This window comes from Stegodyphus dumicola, chromosome 7, assembly GCF_044657685.1.
Source record: "Stegodyphus dumicola isolate Sdum_Otavi_A_Nest chromosome 7, ASM4465768v1".
Lineage (NCBI taxonomy): Eukaryota > Metazoa > Arthropoda > Arachnida > Araneae > Eresidae > Stegodyphus > Stegodyphus dumicola.
The window spans coordinates 207,243,916-207,267,406 of NC_140774.1; the positions used below are offsets into that span (position 1 = coordinate 207,243,916).

The 23,491-nt window shown below is 32.9% G+C and overlaps 1 protein-coding gene across 12 annotated transcripts in view; it reads right to left on the bottom strand.

Moving 5' to 3' along the window:
- The window catches only part of LOC146996616 (inositol polyphosphate-5-phosphatase A-like), a 206,280-nt gene that overhangs the window by 22,591 nt on the left and 160,198 nt on the right, over nt 1-23,491 (bottom strand). For all 12 annotated transcript variants that reach the window (XM_085821288.1, XM_085821287.1, XM_085821292.1 and 9 more), the window contains 2 exons: nt 10,969-11,073; nt 2,734-2,789 (listed from right to left, as the gene is read on the bottom strand). In XM_085821288.1, coding sequence (XP_085677414.1) covers nt 2,734-2,789; nt 10,969-11,073 — 161 coding nt within the window. The remainder of the gene's footprint in view (nt 1-2,733; nt 2,790-10,968; nt 11,074-23,491) is intronic.

The following is a 23,491-nucleotide window of genomic DNA, read 5'->3' on the forward strand; positions in this document are numbered from 1 at the left end:
ACTGTATTTAAAATTTACATATTTATAAACATAGTATATACTTTACACATGCCACTTTCTCAAAAAAGACGCAATTTTTATACCATTTTCATTGCAATTCGCATGTTAATTTCCTTGGATAGATTACACATATTAGATGCTTTAACACATAATTTAAGTGCAATTTTGTCTTTGAAATTTTAAACCTTGTGGTTTGGTAAATGATTGAAATGTTTATAACTGCAAGATTTAAAATGCTTGTAAAATGTATGGATTGACAATCATACTGATAATGCTTTTATGAAATACTTGTAAAAACAATGATCTGAACAATGTTTGGTCTTTATGGCCGAAATTCAATTGTTTTAGAATTGTTTCTTTATTATGAGTAACTAAAATGCTTCAATTTAAGATTATCATTACCATAATGTTGCTAATATAATGCCAATACAAGTAACCCTCGTATAACACAGTAGATAGGTTCCTAGAAAATGCCGTGCTGTGTGAAATCATGTTGTACGAGACCCAGAGCCAATATAAAAAGGGGCTAACACACAACAAAGAATATTACATATTTTAATTTAATACAACTTTAGTGTAATAAATTTCTTCTTTGTCATTACTCAGTATAATCAACAGAGAATGTTTTTTCAGTGGAATGAGATCGCTTTCACTTTCATTATTTCTTTCTTCATTTAAAGTTCTGCCATTCTCTTCTCTCTTTACAAAATCTGTAATTTTACTTTGCTTACTAGTTCTTACCCGGTCATTTTAAATTTCTCGATATAGGGGTAGACATTAATTTAGAAGTCAAACAACAAAAATCAGCATTATGTTTTCAAATTTTCACAGGACTAGTTTCGATGGTTTTACCGAACCATCATCCTCATTTGCAAAAGTGCAAATGAACAAGATAAGATAAGAAAGACTGAACATGAGTTAAGTTACCGGCAACATCTATTGATGAAATGAGGGCTAAAACATAATTTCTTTAAAGATAATCTAATCTTATCCCTGTTGTATATTGTTATAGGGTTCTTGCAATTTATGAATCGTGTTACAGCGAAACCGTGTTACAGGATGCTGTGTTGAAGAAGGACTCCTGTATTTCTACACTGCTATGTGTCTGATACATAAATAAAAATTAAAAAAATAAATAAAATAAATAAATAAATATGCTTTCAGCTTTTTAAATTATCTAAAATTTTTCTTCAAATAGTATTCATATTTCTTAACAAGCTGTTTTATACTTATCAGTTATTTTACTCAATGTATGATGTTATAAAATTATCAACTGACACAATATGTTCTATTAACAAGTCTTAGTTCTGCATGCTTCACCTGCCATAGCCTTCAGATTTAGAATTTTCTTCTCTAATAAAAGAAGGCAATCAAAATGCATATTTTATTTCTAAAACAGCAACTAATCAAAACATTTCACCAAATTCATATTTGACATTTGAAAGGGTTTAAATGAGCACTGTACTTTACTTAGAAATAATTGCATAATGCAATGATTTTTACAATAGTAGCTACAAGATTAACCCATTTTTCACTGAGAATGAAGAAAAGTAACTTATATTAATATCAGAAACATGAAAGAAGGTGAACTGCATGTCACATTGGGATTTATTTTCATCTAACCAATGAAGAAAAAGTACACACTTTTGGAATTCTACAAGATGTTAAAATTATACCATTAGATATCCTACATGAAACAAATCATAGACTTCCTTCAACTTCAAACACAAAAATTCTATTTATTCCTTGAGCAAATTGGTTAAAAGTCACCTACAATTAATAAAATTAAAAAATATGCATGAAAGATACAAAGGCGGAGACACAACTAAGTGTCAAAATAACACACCCATTCAAAATAATGCTTGCCTGTTGCATCCCTCACACAACCAAACTGATCCCTTCACTTGATGTTACAATGAATATATTCACTAAAGAAAGAAAAGTTCAGATTGAGCCGGAGACTAGCAAACAGACAATAATGAATTTCTTTCTACTGAGGTGGCTTAAGCTCTGAAAATTATTACCTGCCAGATATCATTGCATGAAATTATAAAGTTAATGCAAGCCACATCATGCAGGTTACGAACTTTTAGCAAGCACCTCTTAGTGGCTAGCATCGAACTGTTCCTAAACCTAGAAGGCTTCTCTGAATCCTGGAAATAATACTGTATGGCTTGTTCAGCACTTTGTGGAGACATCAGTCCATGAATACTCTGCTTTGTCTTATGATTATTTTAACCTTCAACAAGTGGTTAACCTCATCTTCTTTGCAACTGATTAACCTTTTTAACAACAATTCTTCACACAAGGACTGCAAGACAATGAAGCAAGACAAACAGCCCATAGTGATTTCTTAACATGAATTATCATCTGATGATATGTGAAAATACAGATGAGTTCATTTAACTTTTTATGATGAAAAATAATTTTTGCATTTTTGTTGATTTTAACTCTTTATCACGCATTTTCAATAATAATGATTGATTCTCAAATGCCTTTATACAAACAGTGAATGCTTTTCAAAAACCACTCAAGGTTTCAGATGATTTTGGTCACCTCAGAGGTAATGTTTAATACCAGTGTTTGTTAATGTTCTCATGAAGTTAGCTGTCTACAAAAGGTGGTCATCACAGGAGAGTTCAGTATATTACAAAGCATTTTGGGGGGGGGGAACTAAAATATACATACTATAAGATATCTAGAAAAATTAGTAAAATGAAAAAATATGCTTACTTTTGTAATAAATAACCTAATGCATTTTGCCTAGTTTTACTGTATCTTGACAGAAACTGAAATATAAAAATATTGGTCCAATCATATATCGGATAAGTTTAAAATGAAGTACATTGGTGAATATAAAATAATAGTAATACCAACTGAAAACAAAATAATAGCAATATCAAATAGAAGTAAACAACAGTAATATCAACAAACAAACAGTTTTTAAAATATGAATCATTAGATTTTTAAAAAGCTTAAATGACAATGAAGCATTACGCTTTCAACATATTAAGCAAAATGTTTAACAATAAAAAAAAAAAAAAAAAAAAAAACCACGTCAAATGACCAGTCACTTTAGCAAAAGCAAATTCAAACACAGTTTTTGTTTTTTTCTGTAAAATTGTTAATTCATAAACTGCAAAAAGCAGACCTAAACATCCACAACAATTTTTTTAAAGCTTAATTTAAACAAATATATATTTTCATATTAATAATAAATACTAAAAATAAATTTCAGAAATCAGCAAAGATAAAACTGCCTCTAATATAATCCTTGGACGATATAAAAGTAAAAACAGCCACAAAATAAATACATTAATAGATGCCAGTTTTCAGTTATAAAAACATATCTAAATTTACTGAAACTTTAAGCATTGCACCAGAAATCTAATATAAACATACATTATTAGTTTCATAAAATTTAAAAGTTAATTTCCCAACCACTGCTTCAAAAACTATTTTGCTGCAACACCTTTCAAGGTACTTAAAGAGTAGAAATTTTTTAATGCATGTTATAATCTCTTTCAGACATTATATGCAGTAATGAAAATCCTGTTCACTAGCAAAAAAATAATTTTAATACACTAAGTTTTCAGTAACTATATGCAATACAGCAAACTTAGCAATATTGATAGCAAAGAATGCTGATCAATATTGAAAAACAAACTTGGCAGTTGAGGCAAATAAATATTCATCTTTATTTCAATTGACATTTACAGCCACAATTCACCTGGCACTCTAGTCATGCCTATTAAAAAATATTTACCTTTCTGATACTGTAGTAGGAATAGAGCAGCAAGGCAGCGTCTTAGCAAGAGCAAAGAGCAAAAGAGCATAGCTATTCAATATGAAAGTTCACTAAGAGAAAGATTTATTCTCAAAATTTTGAGTTCAAGTTCTGAATTAGTTACATCTTCAATGTTATGTAAGTCATATTATATGGACTGATCTAGACAGAACACAGTCCAGGAACAGTTAACAATATTTTTAGAACAGAGAGGGAAATGACCAAATTAAATATAAGGAATTAACTGGCTATTGCTAATTTAAATTGTAATTTTAATTCGCATATACTTTATCTTCCATATATGCATTTCCTACCTTTAGGGTTAATCAAATAAGGAAAAACAAGAAATGTTTCATGATAAGATGATACAGTTGGTAAAATCCAATTTTTTTTTTTTTTTTGTCAACATAGTATGCTGGTAGAAATTTGCTTGTATCGAATAGAAAGAGAGTGACAGCGCGCTTTTACTCTGCATCAGATAAAAGAATGTCTGGAACAACAAATGTGTGATAAGAAGAATCTAGATGGTAGAATGGGATATTTCACTTAGCCACCATCAGTCTGCGAAGAAAAATGTAATGAATGAAAATAGACAAGCAATGTGAAAAAAAGTTGGATCAATAAGGTAAAGTAGTAAGTACTTAACAAAATGTTAAGTTAAATAATTAACAAAATGTTAGGTAAGAATATCCGAAGGATATTTGTATTTTTCTCTAGGAAAATGGTAGAAATTTGAAAAGCACAGAAAATTTAGGTTGGTTGGTTGGAACTTTTCGGCACAAAACTCATGGTGATATATTGATATCACCATGATTACCATGATTAATATTGCGCCAAACAAAAGATTATGTATTTTCAAAACTTAAACTAATAAAGACAAGAACACATGCACCATTCAGTGCATACTCACGAGTCATGATTGGAAATTTAAGACAATGTTACATATAGGTATAAAATAGCAAGCTATAAGATCAAACACACAATTTTCTTTTTTACTAATTTTTGAAAACCATGAAATACAGATAGTAAACTCTATAGTCAAAGGATAAATTCTGATGAATATGAATATAACTAGATCCCAGTTAGATCTGAACTCAAAGATTCTGAAACTCAAATTGGATTCAGGGCATTCAATTAACATGGTAAAGCTTTGTAGCTTTTAAAAAGTTAAAAATGTTAGAATGTGGTTCTTTACCAACTTAATCTTTTGCTGAAATCTCCCAAGTATTAAAATAAAAATTTCAAAAGCAATTAAAATTTGGACAATCAATTAAAATGTGTTTAATGGTTAAAACAGTGTTGTATTTAGCACAAACTGGTTCAATTTCACCCATCAATAGGTATCTGTGTATTAGCCTTGTGAAACCAATTCTTAATCGGGTCAGAAGGACCTCCTCCTTTCGGTATAGGGTACATTTCCAATGTTCTATTTTATGTTTTGTATTTCGTAATTTATTGGTTAACTGTGCATCCAAAAGATTTTGCCATTTCATCAAAATTTTCCTCCCAATCAAAGTGTTGTTATCTGAATAGGAAACGGGTTAGCTGAATAGGCATATTTTGCAGTGACATCCACCAGTTCGTTTCCCACAACACTAATGGATCCTTTATTAGACTAGAATAGAAGAGAAACACGCTAATATGACAATCAAAATCGTAAAAACAACCTTGTATTTAGCGTAAGTATTTTGAAACACTCAATCGATTTCAAGGGCAGCTAAAGGTCCCTCCTCATCAGGAAAAAGAAATAACAAGAAAGAAGAAAAATACAGGGAAAGGAGTCTTAGAAACACGTGGTCCTTATCAGCACTGCACGTGGTTGTAACCGAATTTTTAATCAGAGTTGCACTGGCCGGCTACTTTTACTGAGCCTGGCTATCTGATTTAAACATGTAACACAAAGGACAAGAAAAATGGCGAAGTTAAAAATAGGGAGCGAGGGGCAAATGCACCTTCACGCTCAAAATCTGAACTTCGAATAATGGAAAGCAACCACTGAACAGATTTTTATACCCTCTGGTAGTACCAAACGTGAGGAGGTAATGCCATCTTTCGGCAAAAATAACTGAATTAAGATAGTAGAATTTTAAAGGCATTAGGAAGGACTGGATTGGACTTCAAAACATTAACTAAACCTGCTAAATCTTTGTGAATGTGAAAAGCCTCAAGAAAATCCAATTCACCTATGGAAGAAGCCTTTTGGATGATTTTTGCAGATCCAAAATCAAAATTATGGTTAAAAGTCCAACTATGATACGCTATTGAAGACTTGTTAATTTCGCCTTTTCTGACATAAGATTCATGTTCCCTGATACGAAACTTTAACGCTCTTTTTGTTTGGCCAATATATCTTAAACCACACTGACACGATATAATATAAATTCCCCAAGAATTCAAGACAGAAACGCAATCTTTTAGAATCGAAGGGTGAATTTTATTAATAGGCGAGAAACCGACTTGAAAATTGAATTTCTGGAGAATCCGTGCAATTTTATAGCTAACAGAAGGATAAAATGGAAGCACGACAAGGTCATTGTCAATCCTTTATTGATCCTTTATTGTACCCTTTATTGTAGGATCCTTTATTGTTGGGTACCAAGCCAAGGCTTAGTACCCAGCAATAAAGGATCTGGTAACCTTTGGCTTTTAAGCTAACACTGAACTTCAGAACTTCTACGAGTAACAGATTTGTGTTATCCACATAGGATTCAAGAGCTTTTAGCACACTAAGCGAGTGTGTGTAACTAATGAAATTTTTCATATGTTGTTTACCTATGGAAGATAGAGTTAATAGCAAAGCAACAATCTCTGCAGTAAAGATGGTATAAGCGAGATAAAGTTTTCTTCCCTCAACAGTATTCCCGCACACGAAGGCAGAGCCGACGTGATCCTGGGACTTAGATCCATCTGTATACACTGCAACATAGTCATTGAAAGCCTGTCTATGTTCATAGAAAATCTGCTTGTACACATCATCATTGGTGTTATCTTTAGCTAAGTTGGAAAATGTGTTGAGAAGCTCAATGTAAGCATCTTTCCAAGGAGGATTTCCAAATATTTTACTGCTTGAACTTTCACCTCTTAGAAGCCATGTTCTTGCATCCACTGTTGAATGCATAATCCCAAAGCAGGAATACAAGAAAGATGCACTTGGTAGAGCAAATAAAACTGGCTATCGAGCACTAAGTAGTTGGCTGAATTATCAGGATGTGAAACAGTTTTTGAAGTAATAGTGAAGAGACAACTACTCATGTCTCAGCTGAAGGAGTGGCTCGAAACATTCTACATACAAACATTGCACAGGCTTTTATATATTTTTGAACAAGGAAATGTGACATTTTATGCAATTCAGCAGATCTTGTCATAACCAAAAATAGGGGAACAATTTAGGTGTTTTCTGTACTTTCTGTAGTTTGAGGTCTTTTACTAGATGATTACTTGGCAGTTTCATGAAGTGTAATAAAATTTTGCAAAGCCATATTTGAAGGAAATAAAAATTCGAACCTGGCATCCCCACCCACCACAGAGTCCAACAAGGGGACTCAGATTCCTGCACCAAGGATAACCAGGTTTATATGCAAACTGAAGCCCCACAGTCAGCTTTCCTAAAAGCAGGTACTCCCAAGAGCTTGTCCCCAAGCCACTGACAAAAGGACCAGTGGCCAGCCGATTGATACCCATGAGTACGATAAAGTGCCTCCCATTTAGAAGAAGCAGAAGCCAAAGCAGTGTGTTGGGGACAGTACCTCGTCCTTCAACTACCAGGACCCTCCTTTCCAGTGACATGGATCTCCACGCACGCAGTTTTCTCACCATTCGAAAACTAGAGACAAGAACAGTTCTAGTTTCTCATAACAAACCTCAACCTCGGAAGAGGAATACCACAAAGCAGAAGAAAAAGAGAAAAGTTAGCATTTGAGAGGAGATGGAAAAAGGATAGAAAGGATGAAAAAGGCCTAGGATTGTGATACCCGATCACTAAGACAGTAATCCCCTGAAGGATCTTCACCTGCTATGCTTTAGCTGGGCATATTGAAATGGCCTTCATGTCTAAGGTGGCCCTATCAGGAGTTATGCTCCCAACATACTTCGCTCATTCTGCCCAATGACACACCCCGCCACTTTGATGCAGCATAGCAGAATTTGGGGGGGGGTACAGGAAAATTCAGACCTTCAGTACATATTTCATTCTGCTTTAAGCATAATACAGTACAAAGTCTGTAATACAGACATCCACTATCTGGAATGATCTCAAACTCAAAGCCACAAACTTTTCTTTTTGTATGCTTTACGCATGCGTGTAATGTGTTTACACATACGCATTAACGCACGTTTGCACATGCGTGTTGGGAGGATGTGTCTCCAGATACGTTAAAAAATGCATGGCATAATTTATGGCCAGCTACCATATTTCATGGTGAGGACGATGAAGATGATAGCCGCAAATTTGAAGGTTTTCGGACATCGCAAACTAAAGGCGAAATTTTCCAGTTATTAAATTTTGTAAAGAAATGTGGAGATGTGGTAATAAATGAAGATGATATAGCAGAAGTTTTTCATTGCAATGACAATGCCCCCATCATCAATAAATGGACAGCGAAATCTGTAGTATGGTTCTAGATCCAGAAAATACCGTATAGCGAAGAAAGTGACAGAGAGGTTATTGAAAACGAAAAAATTTCAATTGACAAGTCAGTCGGTATTCTCGACACAGCATTTACAGGACTTGAACAGTGGAACTTTGTAACTGAACAAGAAATTATGTCTGTTTATAGAAAGTATTAGCAAAAAAAAAAAAAAAAAAAAAAAAAAAAGCAAATTAATATGAAAGAAATGTTTAATAAAGTAAACAAATAAATATTATTATTATTATTATTATTATTATTATTTTTTTTTGTAAATTTTGATACCCTTTAGATCATAATTGCTCTTTATTTCATAAATTACGATTTCATATTTTTAATTGTATAATTTCTTCATGCTATCCTACCAGATTTAAATTGATGATCTTTAATCCAAAAAAAAGCCCTAATCCGGAATTACCGAAGTCCCGACAAGTCCGGATTATAGACTTTGTATTCTATTTATATTATCACTTCAGCAAAGAGAATCCACTCAGGTAAAAGTAGCAATGCAGAACAAACAATATGTTATGCACATATCCAGGACAGTACACATCTCTGTATGATTACATTCAGTTCTTTTGTCAACTATAAACTTTGAAAATTTAACTCCAGGCTTTCTGCATTTGTTAGCTGTAAAATTTAACACCTTGCCTTAACTATGGCATATGAGAGATGTGGTACGTCAATAGGGCCAAAAGTAAACACAACATGTGACAGACATGAGCTAGTTATATTCTTTGGGCTACATGCAACAAAACACTTATCAATTTTCCTGTCTACATTGGAATGTGAAGATATATTTCTTGAATATTAGATACCCTTGAAAATGTCTTCAAAAAGAATACTAAGCTTTGATGAGGGTAATAAAAGTTTGCTAACATTTTAAACTATGCTTTAACAGGTATTTTAAATAATAATATTGACAGTAGTGATATTTTACTTTCTGCATGAAAACATAAGCACATAAACCATACAGCATGCAATTTAAATAAATAGACAAGCAACAGACAAAAAATAGACAAGACTTGGTTTCCTGTAGACTGGGACGACATGAAAATATAGTTTCCATTGTGTATAATAATGGTTGAACTGAAGCCAACAATTCAAATGAATTCCTCTAATGAGGGCAGTTAAGAAACTCCAGTATTCAGAAAAATGATGCAGTTCAACAGATTTTTGCAAATATCGGGTTTTAATCAAAGTTTCCCACCACTGCAAATATCGTCCACTAAACAGATCACGTTCACCTGTTTAAACGCATTTTGTCAAATGATTTTTGATATTTGAAAGAAAGGAACTTGCTTTAGTACACCGTGTTGTAAAATTTGTAAAAAAATATTGTTAAGTAGAATGGGGTCACAAATAGAACTATCAGGCTACCACATTAGAAACATCATTTATTCCCAGTTCTATTGCAAAAAGTCAGCTACAAAATTTCGCCAAATCATGTGAACAGCTTTTGGTACTAACATTGTACCATATAACTCTGTGATGATTTAGTATTGAAAGTTCAAAAACAAGGACTATGACAGTGAAGAAGAAGAACGTTCTGGGCGAACATCAGTAGGACGCCCAGAACGTTCTGCCTGCCAGAACTTGCAGAAAAAGATCAGTATGCAACCACTCGAGAGCTTGCTAAGGAATTAGATGTTAGCGCCATGTCCACAATTCATGCAATGCATCGCATAAACTTGACATACAAGTTCAATTACTGGGTGCCGCATGAGACGAAGCAGATACAGACAGACATGTTCAGGCCTGCACTAATCCATTTGAATATCAATGCAAGGATAAAATTCTGGACCGCATCAACACTTCTGATGAAAAGCAAATTCACTTCAACAACAAAAACCAAAAAGGGGCTTGATCTGCATGCAGTGAACCTGTCGGCAGCATTGCAAAGTATAATTTTGACTAATAAAAAGATCATGCTTTGTATCTGGTGGGATAACCGTGGTATTATACACAAATAGTATCTGGAAAAAGGTAAAACCCCTGACAGTAAGGTGTACAGCAAGATACTAGTCCATGCTGATGCTACTATCAAGGAAAAATGCCAAACTGAGTTCTGGCGCAAGAAGGTAATATACTCCATCAAAATAATGAAAGACCACACGTGTCTGCATTCACCAGCTGGACTCTGTACAGACTTGAATGGTATCTTTTGCAACACCCACTGTACAGCCCTGACATTGCTTTTTTGGACTTCTACATTTTTTACATCTGCAGCTACACCTTGCTGAATAAAAACTGAATAGAATAAAAACTGGTCTTCACCATCCCCCATAAGCATTCAAACATGATATCAAAATCATGAATGAAAAAAAGAGAGAAAAGCACATTAATAATGTCAAAACTAAATGTATTAAACAGATTTTCGAATCCAATAACAACTCGCAAGGCACATGAAACATATTACTCAACTTCCCTTTAAATTTCCAGTTACATTATATGGCAGTATCTTTCAGACTCTCCCTTGTTTTCATGCAAATCTGATTAAACATAAAAGCATAATTTTTGCAAAAGTTTCAGCAAAATCATTTAAACAAAACTTACATCATCCATGGTTATGAAATTTGATGCGTCATGAAAAAGATGTATCTTGACTAGATCAAAGATTGTATGACCAATACTCCAGCGTGTTCTCGTGAATCCTTTACTCTAAAAACAGAAAATGAAAAAAAAAAAAAAAAAAAAAAAAAAAGTAATTTAACAAATATCAAACACCTTAGCAAAAAAACATAAGATAATGTGCATACAGCATATTTTAGAATTAAGTGTTTAATAGGTTTTAGAGTTAAGATGTGGAAAGTAGTACCAATGAATTGCTGTCTATTAATTTTTATAAAACTATCATATCCAAAACCTCGTAACAGTGTTTTCTTATCATTATGTAGGCCATGTAATATTTCAACACACTTTTTCTAACTTAATTTATAGCAGAACTCTGTCAAATTTTTTAATAATGTAACCAAACCAGAAGTCTAAGAATTATATTAAATAAATGCAATTTAAACATTTCAAACTTGTATATGAGATAAATTTTTAATGAAATGGGAATAAATTTCTATACATGAGTATTTTTTAAATTTGATTTAAGGTCCAAAATTTTAATTCCAATACTAGAAATGATATTGTTCATGCTTTTTACAAAAAGTGCTCAACTGATTTACTTTAATACAGCATTTATAATAAAAAGTCCAAAATCTGGATTTTTCATATTCGAAATGATCTAATATCTGGACTTCAGAACAGCCTTCAGCAATTTTTTAAGATTTTTTTTTCTTACAAAGTATTGGAATGGAGAGTATAATACTAAAAAAAAAGAAGCTGTTCCATAACAGTGATTTTTCTCATTGACTAACTGAGATTCCTACTCATAACATTCAAACACCTGCTGGCTAAGTGGCTATGACTACACTTGCCCTTGAATGGTTGTGGGGGGATTAGCATTTTTTTAACAATGTAATTTATTTTTTAACATAAACAATAAATGAATGTCCAAGACATATTTTTTGGGAGCAGGATGTCGCTCATTCTAGTCTAAGTTGCTATGACTACACTTTTTGCCCTTGAATGGTTGTAGGGGGATTAGCATTTTTTTGAACAATATAATTTATTTTTTAACATAAACAATAACTGAATTTCCAAGACATATTTTTTGGGAGCAGGATGTCGCTCATCCTAGTTTCTGTTCACTGGCATAGCAACAGGAGAAGGAATTTGATTCTGAGGAATTTAAGTTCAGTTAACATTGCAAATTATGCTCTTTCTTAACTTTTTAATTTGATACAGCTTATTATTTTTTGGAGCTGGTATAAATGGCACTGCACTATTAAAATTAAAGTTAGAACTTTAGTATTACAAATTAAAAGTTTGAACTTTTTGAAATCAAAATTATGTTAGGAATATGGCACTGAAGAGTCACTAGAACAACAATGAATAACAAAAAAACTATTCATAATTCTAAAAATGATAATTATGACAAAGTAGTGATTGAATAGATGAGATAGCGATGCTGCACCATTGAAAGTCCAATGCTAATGGCTCTAGGCAAAATATTTAATGAGGATGAAGTTAAAGGCTTAATTCGTATATTCAACAGGTCAGTTAACCAAATTTAAAAATCACCATAGCATGAGGCAGTTCAAAATTTCAGGCAATAAAACTTCAGCTGATCCATGTGTATTCACCAAACTCATTAACCCCTTCGCGCCGACTGTCACGTATACGTGCCAGCAACGAACACACTTACCTACCGGCCGACACGCAGGCGTGCCAGAGGATTGTTCCGTTCTCTACCGACTGTCACGTATTTGTGCCAGTACTTTGGAACGTTTTTCAAACTATAATTTCTGCCACAAGATGTCATTGTATGTCCATATGGTTTCAGATACATGTAAATTAGACCTTCTACTCGAAATGAGAGAATACTCACATACACGTGTTTTTAATTATATAAACAAACGGGGAAATAAATGTTTCCGAATGGCGTGATTTATGACGTCTCTTTAAATCGCACTTTTTATTCGCATGTGGTAGTTGTTTACTGTAAGTAGAGAAGTTTTATTTGCTCTAAAGCATTGGGTATTTTGGTTTGCAGTTCAGTTTTTAGAAAATAATTAGATCTTGTTAGACGTGAATTCTTTGTTTTTACCGTTGCAATTTCGAAGCGTCGAAAATGTTTAACAGAGCATGAAATAGCAGAAATGATGCAAAATATTTCAGATATTGATTCTGAAAGATTAACTGAAAGACATTTTCTAAAACTTTGTTCAGAAGAGACTGATAAGAAAATGAGACGACGATGCTTCGTTTGTTCACATTCCCGGAAAAATCCTCCAAAACGGCAAATGAGTTATTACGAGTGCAAGGAATGTAACATAGGACTGTGTGTAGATCCCTGTTTTCAAATTTTTTATACGAAAAGAGAATTTTAAGTAATATATCTAGTTTTCAGATGTATAATGTTAAAATTCATAAAATGGTGAGTAATTAAAATAAAATATGTAAAATATGCTTTTAAACAAGAAATAAGGTAATTAAAGTATATATATAAAAATATTTATAAAGCATAAGTCATTTAAATACTCTATAGAGCATTATTAAACAATGCATTTATACTTCGGAAATTTCATGGATTTAGGCCCTATAGCAAAAAAGCCCCCGGCCCTGGAGAGACGCTCGCGTAAGACACTGCCGGCCTCAGCGATAAGCGCGCGTTTTCGCTACCCGGCTCGAAGGGGTTAAGGATGAAAGTTATCACCAGAATTGGCTGCTGTCATGACACTGGTGTTGCTTGGTAATATATGAATTTTGAAATACCCAAGCTACCTCTACAGAAAAGACCTAACCTTGTGTCAAAGATTCCAAAGCGAGACTAATCGTTCTGGTATGTGCAAATGTTACAGGAATGCACAAATTTAAACTTTACACAATTGGGAATAACACAACTTTGACTTTTAAAAGAGTAAAATTTTCTCTATCATCGTTTAAATATAAAAGCATGAATGACAGAAACATTAACAAATGACTGATTTTGAAAATCATTTCATACCAGATACTCAGCAAAGTTTGAAATTAGTTGATTCATCGGATAATGCAAAATTTTAGCAATTATAGACAACTGTTCGGCTCATACTTTACTTAATGTTTTAGCTAATGTCTCCATCTTTTTCTTTCCTCCAAATTAAACATAAATCATTTGCCCAATGAGTATCAGAGTGCGTTGTACACTGATGCAGATGTAAGATAGTCTTTTTAAAACCTATGTTGAATTTTCAGAACAGTAACAAGGCCATTCAAGAAATTTTCAAGTACACTGACATAAAATCTGCTTCGTGGATCATTGGAAGGTCATAGAAAGATGTGTCTGAAGATACATTTAGAAATGCTTGGAATAATTTATTGCTAGCTGCCATATTTCACGGTGATGATGATTACAACAATCACAAAAATTATACACAAGCTGAAGGCAAAATTTTCCAATTAATGGAATTTGTGAAGGAATGTGGAAAATTAAGGTCAGATCAACGCCAGCCATTCGACGTGTGGTCAGTTCAACACCATACTTTTTTTTTTGTTTTTGTTTGACGCCATACTTTTCATATTTTTATTTATTTTTAGATTACGTTTGCACCACCATTCAAATAAATTTGGTGTCATCATCATTTGGTGTTTCACACCCCACATTATGGGAATTCATAGATGGTCTCAGGCATGTTCAAAAATCAATTGATCAACGTTACGAACAATTTGTATGTAGAGATGAACCGCCGCACAAGCGGAATAGGTATCTGTGAGCTCATATGAGAATTAAAGTAATAGTTGAAGATTTTGAAAATTGAAAAATAATAGAATACCTGAAAGGTGTGACGCATAACTTTGCAATGGATTAGTATAATAACAGTTCTGCGATGTAATCTTATTTATGTGTAATCTTATTTACCTGTAATTATATTTGTCTGCAATATAACTACTTTGTAACCATATGTTTTTTTACCATTTGCGTATTTTGCATTTTTGATGCTGTTTTCTGAAATAAATAAATAAAAAAAAAAAAACCTCCTTCATGTCCCGGGGCCTTGACGTTGGCGAGGGAGTTTCTCATTAATCTGGGACACAAACAAAAATCTAGAACACTTTCACACATATACACACATATATTTATTTCAAATATGCATGCAAACAATTGCTAATTCAATAAATAAAAATCAGTCATATTACTTACTTATATAATTTCATATTTATTCTATAAATAAATAAAAATACTAAAAAAATATGGCGTCAAACTGCCTTGGCGTCGAAACGACCTGCTTCGTTGGGTGCCATTTGATATGAGTTAAGCTTGTGTCAAGAAAGCATACAATAAACTAACTAGCCAGAGTTACATTACAGACATGAAAAAAACTGTGGTTTTTCCCATATCTTCACAAGGACTTCAGAATTACCTTACAGCAAGGTAATGCACAATCATGGAAGCAATCAATGTCAATACTTCAGCAACACACAAAAGGTTACAATTCTGCCTTGACTGTTGGATTCACTAGATGTTTTCCCAATTGAACATGTCTGGTATACAAATACTGCACACACTGGAATAACAGAGACTACCAGCAGCTGCAAATGATAGAACTCTGGCAACAAATTTCAGTCACATGGATTGCAATATCTCAAGATACTATATTTCCCAGCATATGAAACACAGTGTGATTTATCAGGTTAGAATTTAAGAAAAATACTTTGGTCAGACAGAAGAGGATCTATAATTTATCCTTAAGGTTTTATTCCAAGAATTTTTCTTAACTGATATCCCAGATATCATGAAACAGGCGAAGATTTTGCAACTATAATATTCGAGGACATGTCACACACATTTTAATTTAGTATATTGTTTAGGTTGAGTGTCATTTCCTCGTAGTTTTTTTTTTTTTTTTTCTTGCCATTTTCCTGAAGTGCAACATTTACGCTGATATGATCTTTCTTCTGGATATTACGCTACGTAATTTGCTGATTGCGTTGCTACAGCCTGAATCTGTGGTGCCACGACTTAAGATATGGCCAATGACAGACAGCCACTGCAACCTCGATGAGCCAAACCACTAAATTCCCTGAAGTAATGTACAAGAATTTTTAGTTTTGTTACAGTCATATAGCCTAGGCATATTTTCACCTGTTTTAGCATATGAAATTGTTACAAAGCTGAAACAGCTGATTTGCCTTTCAGATACAACAATTTAACCAGAAATTCATTATTGAGCAATACAACTGACAGTGACTCATCAAAATTAGAAAATATAAAAAAACTAAATTTCAGCAGATGAACAGCTTAATCTCTTTGGCATTTCAATTACCCTACAGTATATATTCCTACTTGTATTCATTGCATATATTATGGTCAAAGTAAAAAATCCAGTGATTATTAATAATAATCCAGTTGTTGGTTTAATGTGATAAATAACACAAAATAATCACATTTACTAATAAATATTTATAATCATCAATGGGGTTTGGTCAATGCAAATAATTAAGCATACAAAACAGAAATTTCGAACTCTAATGAAATTTTAATGTCATGCAAACATGCATGAAATTAAAAAATGTCTTACAACAATGATTACTGTTATTTATTACATACTTTAGCATTTTTCTTAGCAGTGAAATTCAATCAATGAAAAAAAAAAAAAAAAAAAAAAAAAATGTTTTATAGCAATGATTACTGTTATTTGTAAGATACATTCATTATTTACTACATCAAATAAATTATATTATGAACACCTTACAGCAACAAAAAATGCAAATAAATTGCATTATAAACACACTGCTATTACATTTTAAAGAAATTATTAACGACTGTGAAATATGAATTTACGGAGGGTTTCTGAATTTTTCCACTGTAGCGATTTGGGCTACCATTACTTGTGCAATTACAATATTGAAATCCCTGACTACGTAAATTTCTTATGAGCACATTTTCTTACTTATTTTAATATTTGTAACTTTATTGACTAAAATAAAAGCTTCCTAGCATACACTACAATAATTCTTTGGTTAGAAGTTGGTTTTAAATGCCATGTTTTGAGCTTAAATTATTTTCATTTTGTTTAAAAATTGTAACAGCTATAATTCACCTTATCAGCCTTTCCCATGCCATCCCTCTGGTATTTTTATCCAAACGGTTTCTCCTAAATTAACAGCTGCAGGTTTTAACTTAAAAAGTGCTAACATGTTTTCTTCTTGCTTATTTGGTGACAGTTTAGCACAGCGCTAAGTTTCTTGAATAATTTCTGAGACTTCATCAATTCTTTCTCTTTTCAACTTCAGAATTATGTTGCTCCTTTTCTATTACCCAACACTCTTATTTCTGTTTTTCATTACATCTGCAACAGTCACTACCTCCAAGTCTTCATTCAAATCACCCAGTTCAACTTCCATATTCATTGCACCAGTATCTTTATCCTCGACTGAGATTACTTTCTGAGGATGGATATCAGCCTTAGACTCTTAATAATGCCAGGTATTCTTCATCTTCAATTCCTATTAACTGGCAAGTAGGTTCTTAAACATGCTTTAGCTTTACAGCTAAATATAGCTTCATACGTGCTGTGATCTCTTTCTAAGCAATGTGCACCATTTCTCACAAATTGAATAAACTTTATGCCTTCTGACCACTTTGTATGTTTGTTTCCAAATCAGCAAGTAACACCTCTTCAATATCTTGTTTCAATATTTTTATTAGCAAATTATTTACCATTGCCAGTCTTAGCTCTCCATAACGTGAACACATCCAGCAGATGATAGGTAACTTAATTTGCTTTTAATGCCCTTTACTGAACAATTTTCATTACATGGTCTCGTTAAACCGTTATAAACTTAATGTCTCTATTCGCTTCCGACTGTAAATCAGTAAGATCAATTTGACACCTTGGATTCAATTTAATGCTTTTAACAAAATAAACAAACAAAAAAGTTTTATCTTGGAACGAATTGTTTCTTTTGACAAAATTCACAAAGATTTAAATATATCAATTTTATTCACAATCTGCTTATATTTTGTCTTAAGCATTTTTATCATTCTATTGCACCCTCCATGGCCTCCAGAAAAGCATAAAGTATAATTAGGTCTTTTTTATTTTTAGCTGCAGCAATATGTTTTTTTAACACAACCAATTCTTCACAATATCATACCTTGATAGTCAATGATAATCTTCTGGTTATTTGCCAGAAGTCTTCTCTTCATTTTCCTTCTCTCTCTAGGGAAAAAAAAAAAAAAAAAAAAAAAAAAAACTTTCTAACTGAGAATTTTTTCTTTTTTCGATTTTAGCATATCAAAACCATCATCAAAATGTGCCCTCTGAAATCTAAATCATCATCCACTGTGCTTACAAAGAGAGTAAAATTTGTCAAAATTTGGAAACATTTATGTGTATGCTAGCAACTGACGAAAGTAGTACCAAATTGAGACACAGCAGAACACAGAACATTTGTGAATGCTGAATGTAAAGTACATGTGAGTGTTTTGAAAAATGTAAGTGCCTACAGTAGATTTTATTCAGTTGTGGCCAACAGGCAAAAACAAACATGAGTGTTCACCACCACTATTATACATTTGCAATTTCGTTAGGTGTTGATGCAGGAAAATCACACTCATGCATAATGGCAAATCTCAAAAGGAACCCACTGAAAATTGTTACACTTCCCTTCATTGATGGTAATTATTAATAACAAACGATTCATGTGATAAACTCTCATAAATTATTAATTTGAAGTGGTTTGTTATTATTAATAACTGAGTTTTAAAAATACCTGACCATAAAATATATAATATATGGTTAAATGGGAGGTTTTATATCTTGATTTACTACGTTAACTACAAAAAAAAAAAAAAAAAAAAAAAAAAAAAAAATGAATATTTATTTAACCGCTTCACGTGCTTTAACAAATCTGACTACTCATGATTCAGATTTTGTCCCAAACATAAACATCATGAGACAGGCTCGAGAACAGAAAGCAGAGCCACACATAAACATCACGATTCAGGCTTGTGAAAAGAAAGCTGGGCTAGTGAGCATTAACATCGTAATTTCATGGTTGTAACCCAATGTTAGTTCCTATCAGTACACTACATGAGTTAGTCACAATTTTTTATTATACAGTCAAAAGTCGTTAATCTGGACTCGTCGGGACTTTGGCGATTCCGGATTATAGATCATCAGTTTAAATCTGGTCAGATGGCATGCAGAAATTATAAAATTAAAAATATGAAACCGTAATAAAGAACAATTATGAAATAAAGAACAATTATGATCTAAAGGGTATCAAAATTTACAAAAAAAAAAAAAGCTTAATATTTATTTGTTTACTTTATTAAACATTTCTTTCAATGTAAGTTGTTTAAGTTGCTTCGTTTTTTATGTGATAATACATTCTCTTTAATTCTATAAACAGACATAATTTCTTCTTCAGTTACAAAGTTCCGCTGTTCAAGTCCTATAATTGCTGTGTCGAGAATACCGACTAACTTCTCAATAGCAATTTTTTCGTTTTCAATAACCTCTGTCACTTTCTTCGCTATCGGAAGCGAATTATAATGACGAGGAATTTGATTTAAATCATATCAAAGATGGAGTACATCGAGATGAAATACTACATTTAATAAGGAATTATAAGCCAAATAAAATAAAAACATCTGCCCTGAAGATAAGGATAGTGCTGACAGATCAACTTCCAATTCATTGTGCGCCGCGGCGTTAAAGATAAACAAAGTTTAGATAAACAAACGTTAAAGTTTAGATAAACAAAGGATATGCCTTTATCCATTTTTTGCAGCAATTCCACTTTTTGTTTAATAGACTTTGAAACATACTTTCGCTTTGTAGATCCTTTACATATTAGTAAATATATATCAGAAATTCTATTTGACATAATCGAAAGTTCAAGCTTACTTTTATAAAATTGCTCTAACAGTCTGCAAAAAATAATAAGCCGAATCCAATTCGAAGATTAAGGAACAATGCAATCTGCAACAATAACTGAATTAGATCATTTTAGCTTAGCTTATACCATCCGTTATACATTAAAAGTGCATTCGTAAACATATTTTGCGCATGCGCACAGGCATATTCGCAGCCGTAAAGGTCTTACGCGCATGCGTCAATACGACGCATGAGCAGAAAGTTTGTAGCTTTGTGGTCCGGATTATAGATCATTCCCGATTATGGGTGTCTGAATTAACGACTTTTGACTCTATAAATGATATAATTTTTATTAAAATTATATATTAAAAAAATAATATATTTATAATATCTGCAAAAGGCAGAAGAATTAAAGTTTACTTCTACTAAAGTTTACTTACTTGAAGTATTATTTATTTATGAAATATAATTTTGAAACTGTTATTTATTACAAAATATATTTATAATATCTATGAAGGATTAAAGTTTACTTCCACGCCACCAGTATCGCACAAAAGTGAGTATAATACAGGCATTTATGCTTCGGCTTGTATTGTGATTGTTCTCAAGCATCAGTCTGGCTTGTTTACCAAACATTGACCCATAACACTTGAGCCCAAGTTTTGTCGAGGTAAATGGCATGGGAAGGAGTAAATGCAACATAAATCTTGAAAATATCAGCATTGCTTTCAATCATTAAATATGATAATTAAAAAATTGAAGCAATGCAGAAAAATGGTGGTGTGTGGCGTATTTAATTATGGCAAAGCACACTAGGCCTATCTGGCTAAGAGGAGGGATGCGTCCGTGGAGGACTTTCTAAGGAAAAGTGACTCGTATACACATTACACATGGGGAAAACCACGAAAACGTCCACGCAGGCAGCCCGTTAGCGGGATTCGAACCTCCGACCGAACTTCCAACTAAATGTTGACAAGGAAAAATTTAACAAAAATGTCTTTCCATATGCTAAAAATAGATTTTGTTAATGATGCTCATAGGTCAAAAGATTACATGTAGTGCTAATTGTTTAACACATAAACTCAGAGCCGGCACCCGAGATTGTATGGTCGCACCTGGAGGCAGAATATATGGAAGAAAAGATTGTTGGAATTTAGAGAAGCACCGAGCAACAAAATTAAGGGATAAAAGGATATCTGGAATTTAAAGAAAGCTCTGGGATCCAAAATTTAGGGGTGGCAAAAATTTAGAACTTGGGGGGAAGTGCATGGTAGGAGACTTTAGGACCCATGGAGACTGCACCAGGCGATAAGATATCTAGTGCTGGCCCTTGATAAGCCTCAAGTATCTGCGGGAATTATTTGTTCAGGACTCTGATAAGTCTTAAACATGTGTAATAAATAGACATGAGTATAATAAATAACTAATAATTATGGCTTAATTGCCTCAGTGTGCTATAGAGGCAAGACAAAATTAAGCGGAACAACTTGTCTTTCATCATCAATCTCATAATACATAGCCAATAGTGTATGGCGGACGCTATTAAATTAGGCTAAAATGATTTCGATTCCAAGGAATTTCAATTCATGTAGCAGCTTGTGCAGTTCCTTAACCTTCTAGTTTGATCCAGCTTATTATTTTTTTTGCAGGCTATTTTTATTACAGCAATTTTATAAAAAATTAAAGTTTCAACTTTCAATTATGTCGAAAAGAGTTACTTATTCTGGAGTTGCAACAGGATCTAAAAAGCGAAAACCTACTTCGAAGTCCAATAAACAAAAAATGGATAAAGGTATACCTGTCTCAAAATTATGCGAGGAGTATGGCATTTGAAAGCCAACTGTATATGACATAAGATAACAGAAAAAGAAACTTTTTGAATTTTTTGTGGATTCCAACACCCACAAACATAATATAACAAACTCGCATAACAGAAAAATTATTCGTTATGCAAAAAGTGAAGATTATGGCAAAGTGATGACTGAATGGGTCAGACGGTGTCACAGCGAGGCATGCCATTGACGGATAAAATGCTAATGGCTCAAAGTAAATTATTTGACTAAGAAATGAACTTACAAACTAAACATATTCGACAGGTTGGTTAACTAAATTTAAAAATCGCCATAGTATAAGGCAATTAAGAATTTCAGGTGAAACAATTATGATGAACTATTTGCAGATGAATTCATTGAACTCATTAGTTAAAAGTTATCTCCAGAACAAATTTGCAACACAGATGAAACTGGTCTTTTAGAGCAATATGTACCGTAAATTACCTTGGACACCTTTACAGAAAAGACTCCAACTCGTGTCGAAGATTTCAAAGCGAGATTAACAATTTTTGCATGTGCAGATGCTGCAGGAACGCACAAGTGTAAACTTTTCGTAATTGGAAAAAATACAGGACATCAAGAATTTAAAGGAGTAAAATGTTTCCCATCATATATCATGCAAATAAAAGAACATGGGTGACAAAAGTGTTAATGAATGGTTGGTTTGAAAATTATTTCATACCCAAGGCTTGGAAGAATTCGGTTGGTTTACGGAGGCCTGACGTAAAAATTGTTCTGATTGTAGACAACTCTTTGGCTCATATGCCACTCAAAATTTTAGCAAAAGACAAAGTAACCGTATTATTTTTTCCTCCAAATTGTACGTCCATCATTCAGCCTATGGATATTATCAGAATAGTGTGCATGCTGAAAATGCAAATATAAATTAGAATTTTTTCAATCCTTGTTACACTTCTTGAACAATGGCAAGACTATTCAAGAATTTCTGAAATATTTTAGCGTAAAATCTACTTTCTGGAGCATCACACGATCTTGGGTCTCTTCAGATACTTTAAAAACTGCTTGGCATAATTTATGGCCAACATTTCATGTTAAGGATGATGAAGATGACAGCCGCAAATGTGAAGGCTTTCAGATATCTTAAACCAAAGGTTAAATTTTCCAAGTAATGGATTTTTAAATGAAATGTGGAGAAGTGGTAATAAACAAAGATGATATAACAGAAGTTTTTCATTGCAATAACAATGCTCCAATCATCAATCAATTAACGGACAGCGAAATTTGTAGTATGATTCTAAATCCAGAAAATACCACTACCAATAGTGAAGAAAGAACACAGAAGTTATTGAAACTGAAAAAATTTCGATTGACAAGTTAGTCGGTGGTGATGTGGTGTATTTAATTATGGCAAAGCACACTAGGGCTATCTGCCTAAGGGGAGGGATGCCTTCGTGGAGGACTTTCTAAGAGAAACTGGCTCGTATGATAGTTAAACATGGGGAAAACCCCGAAAACACCAATGCAGCCAGGCCTATCGCGGGATTTGAACCTCGGACTGAACTACCAGTGTTCAGGAACGTTACCGCTCGGCTGCTGGTGGGCGACAAGTTAGTCGGAATTCTTGACATACCAACTACAGTACTTGAACAGCAAAACTTTGTAACTGAACAATTATGTCCGTCTATAGAACTGAAGAGAAAGTATAAGCACAAATAACGAAGCAACTCAAACAATTTACAATGAAAGAAATGTTTAATAAAGTAAACAAATAAATACAGTACAAAATCCAAAATCTGGATGTCCATTATCTGGAATGATCTAAAATTCGGACATCAAAAACCTCCAAAACATTTTTACTCGTAGGCTTTACAC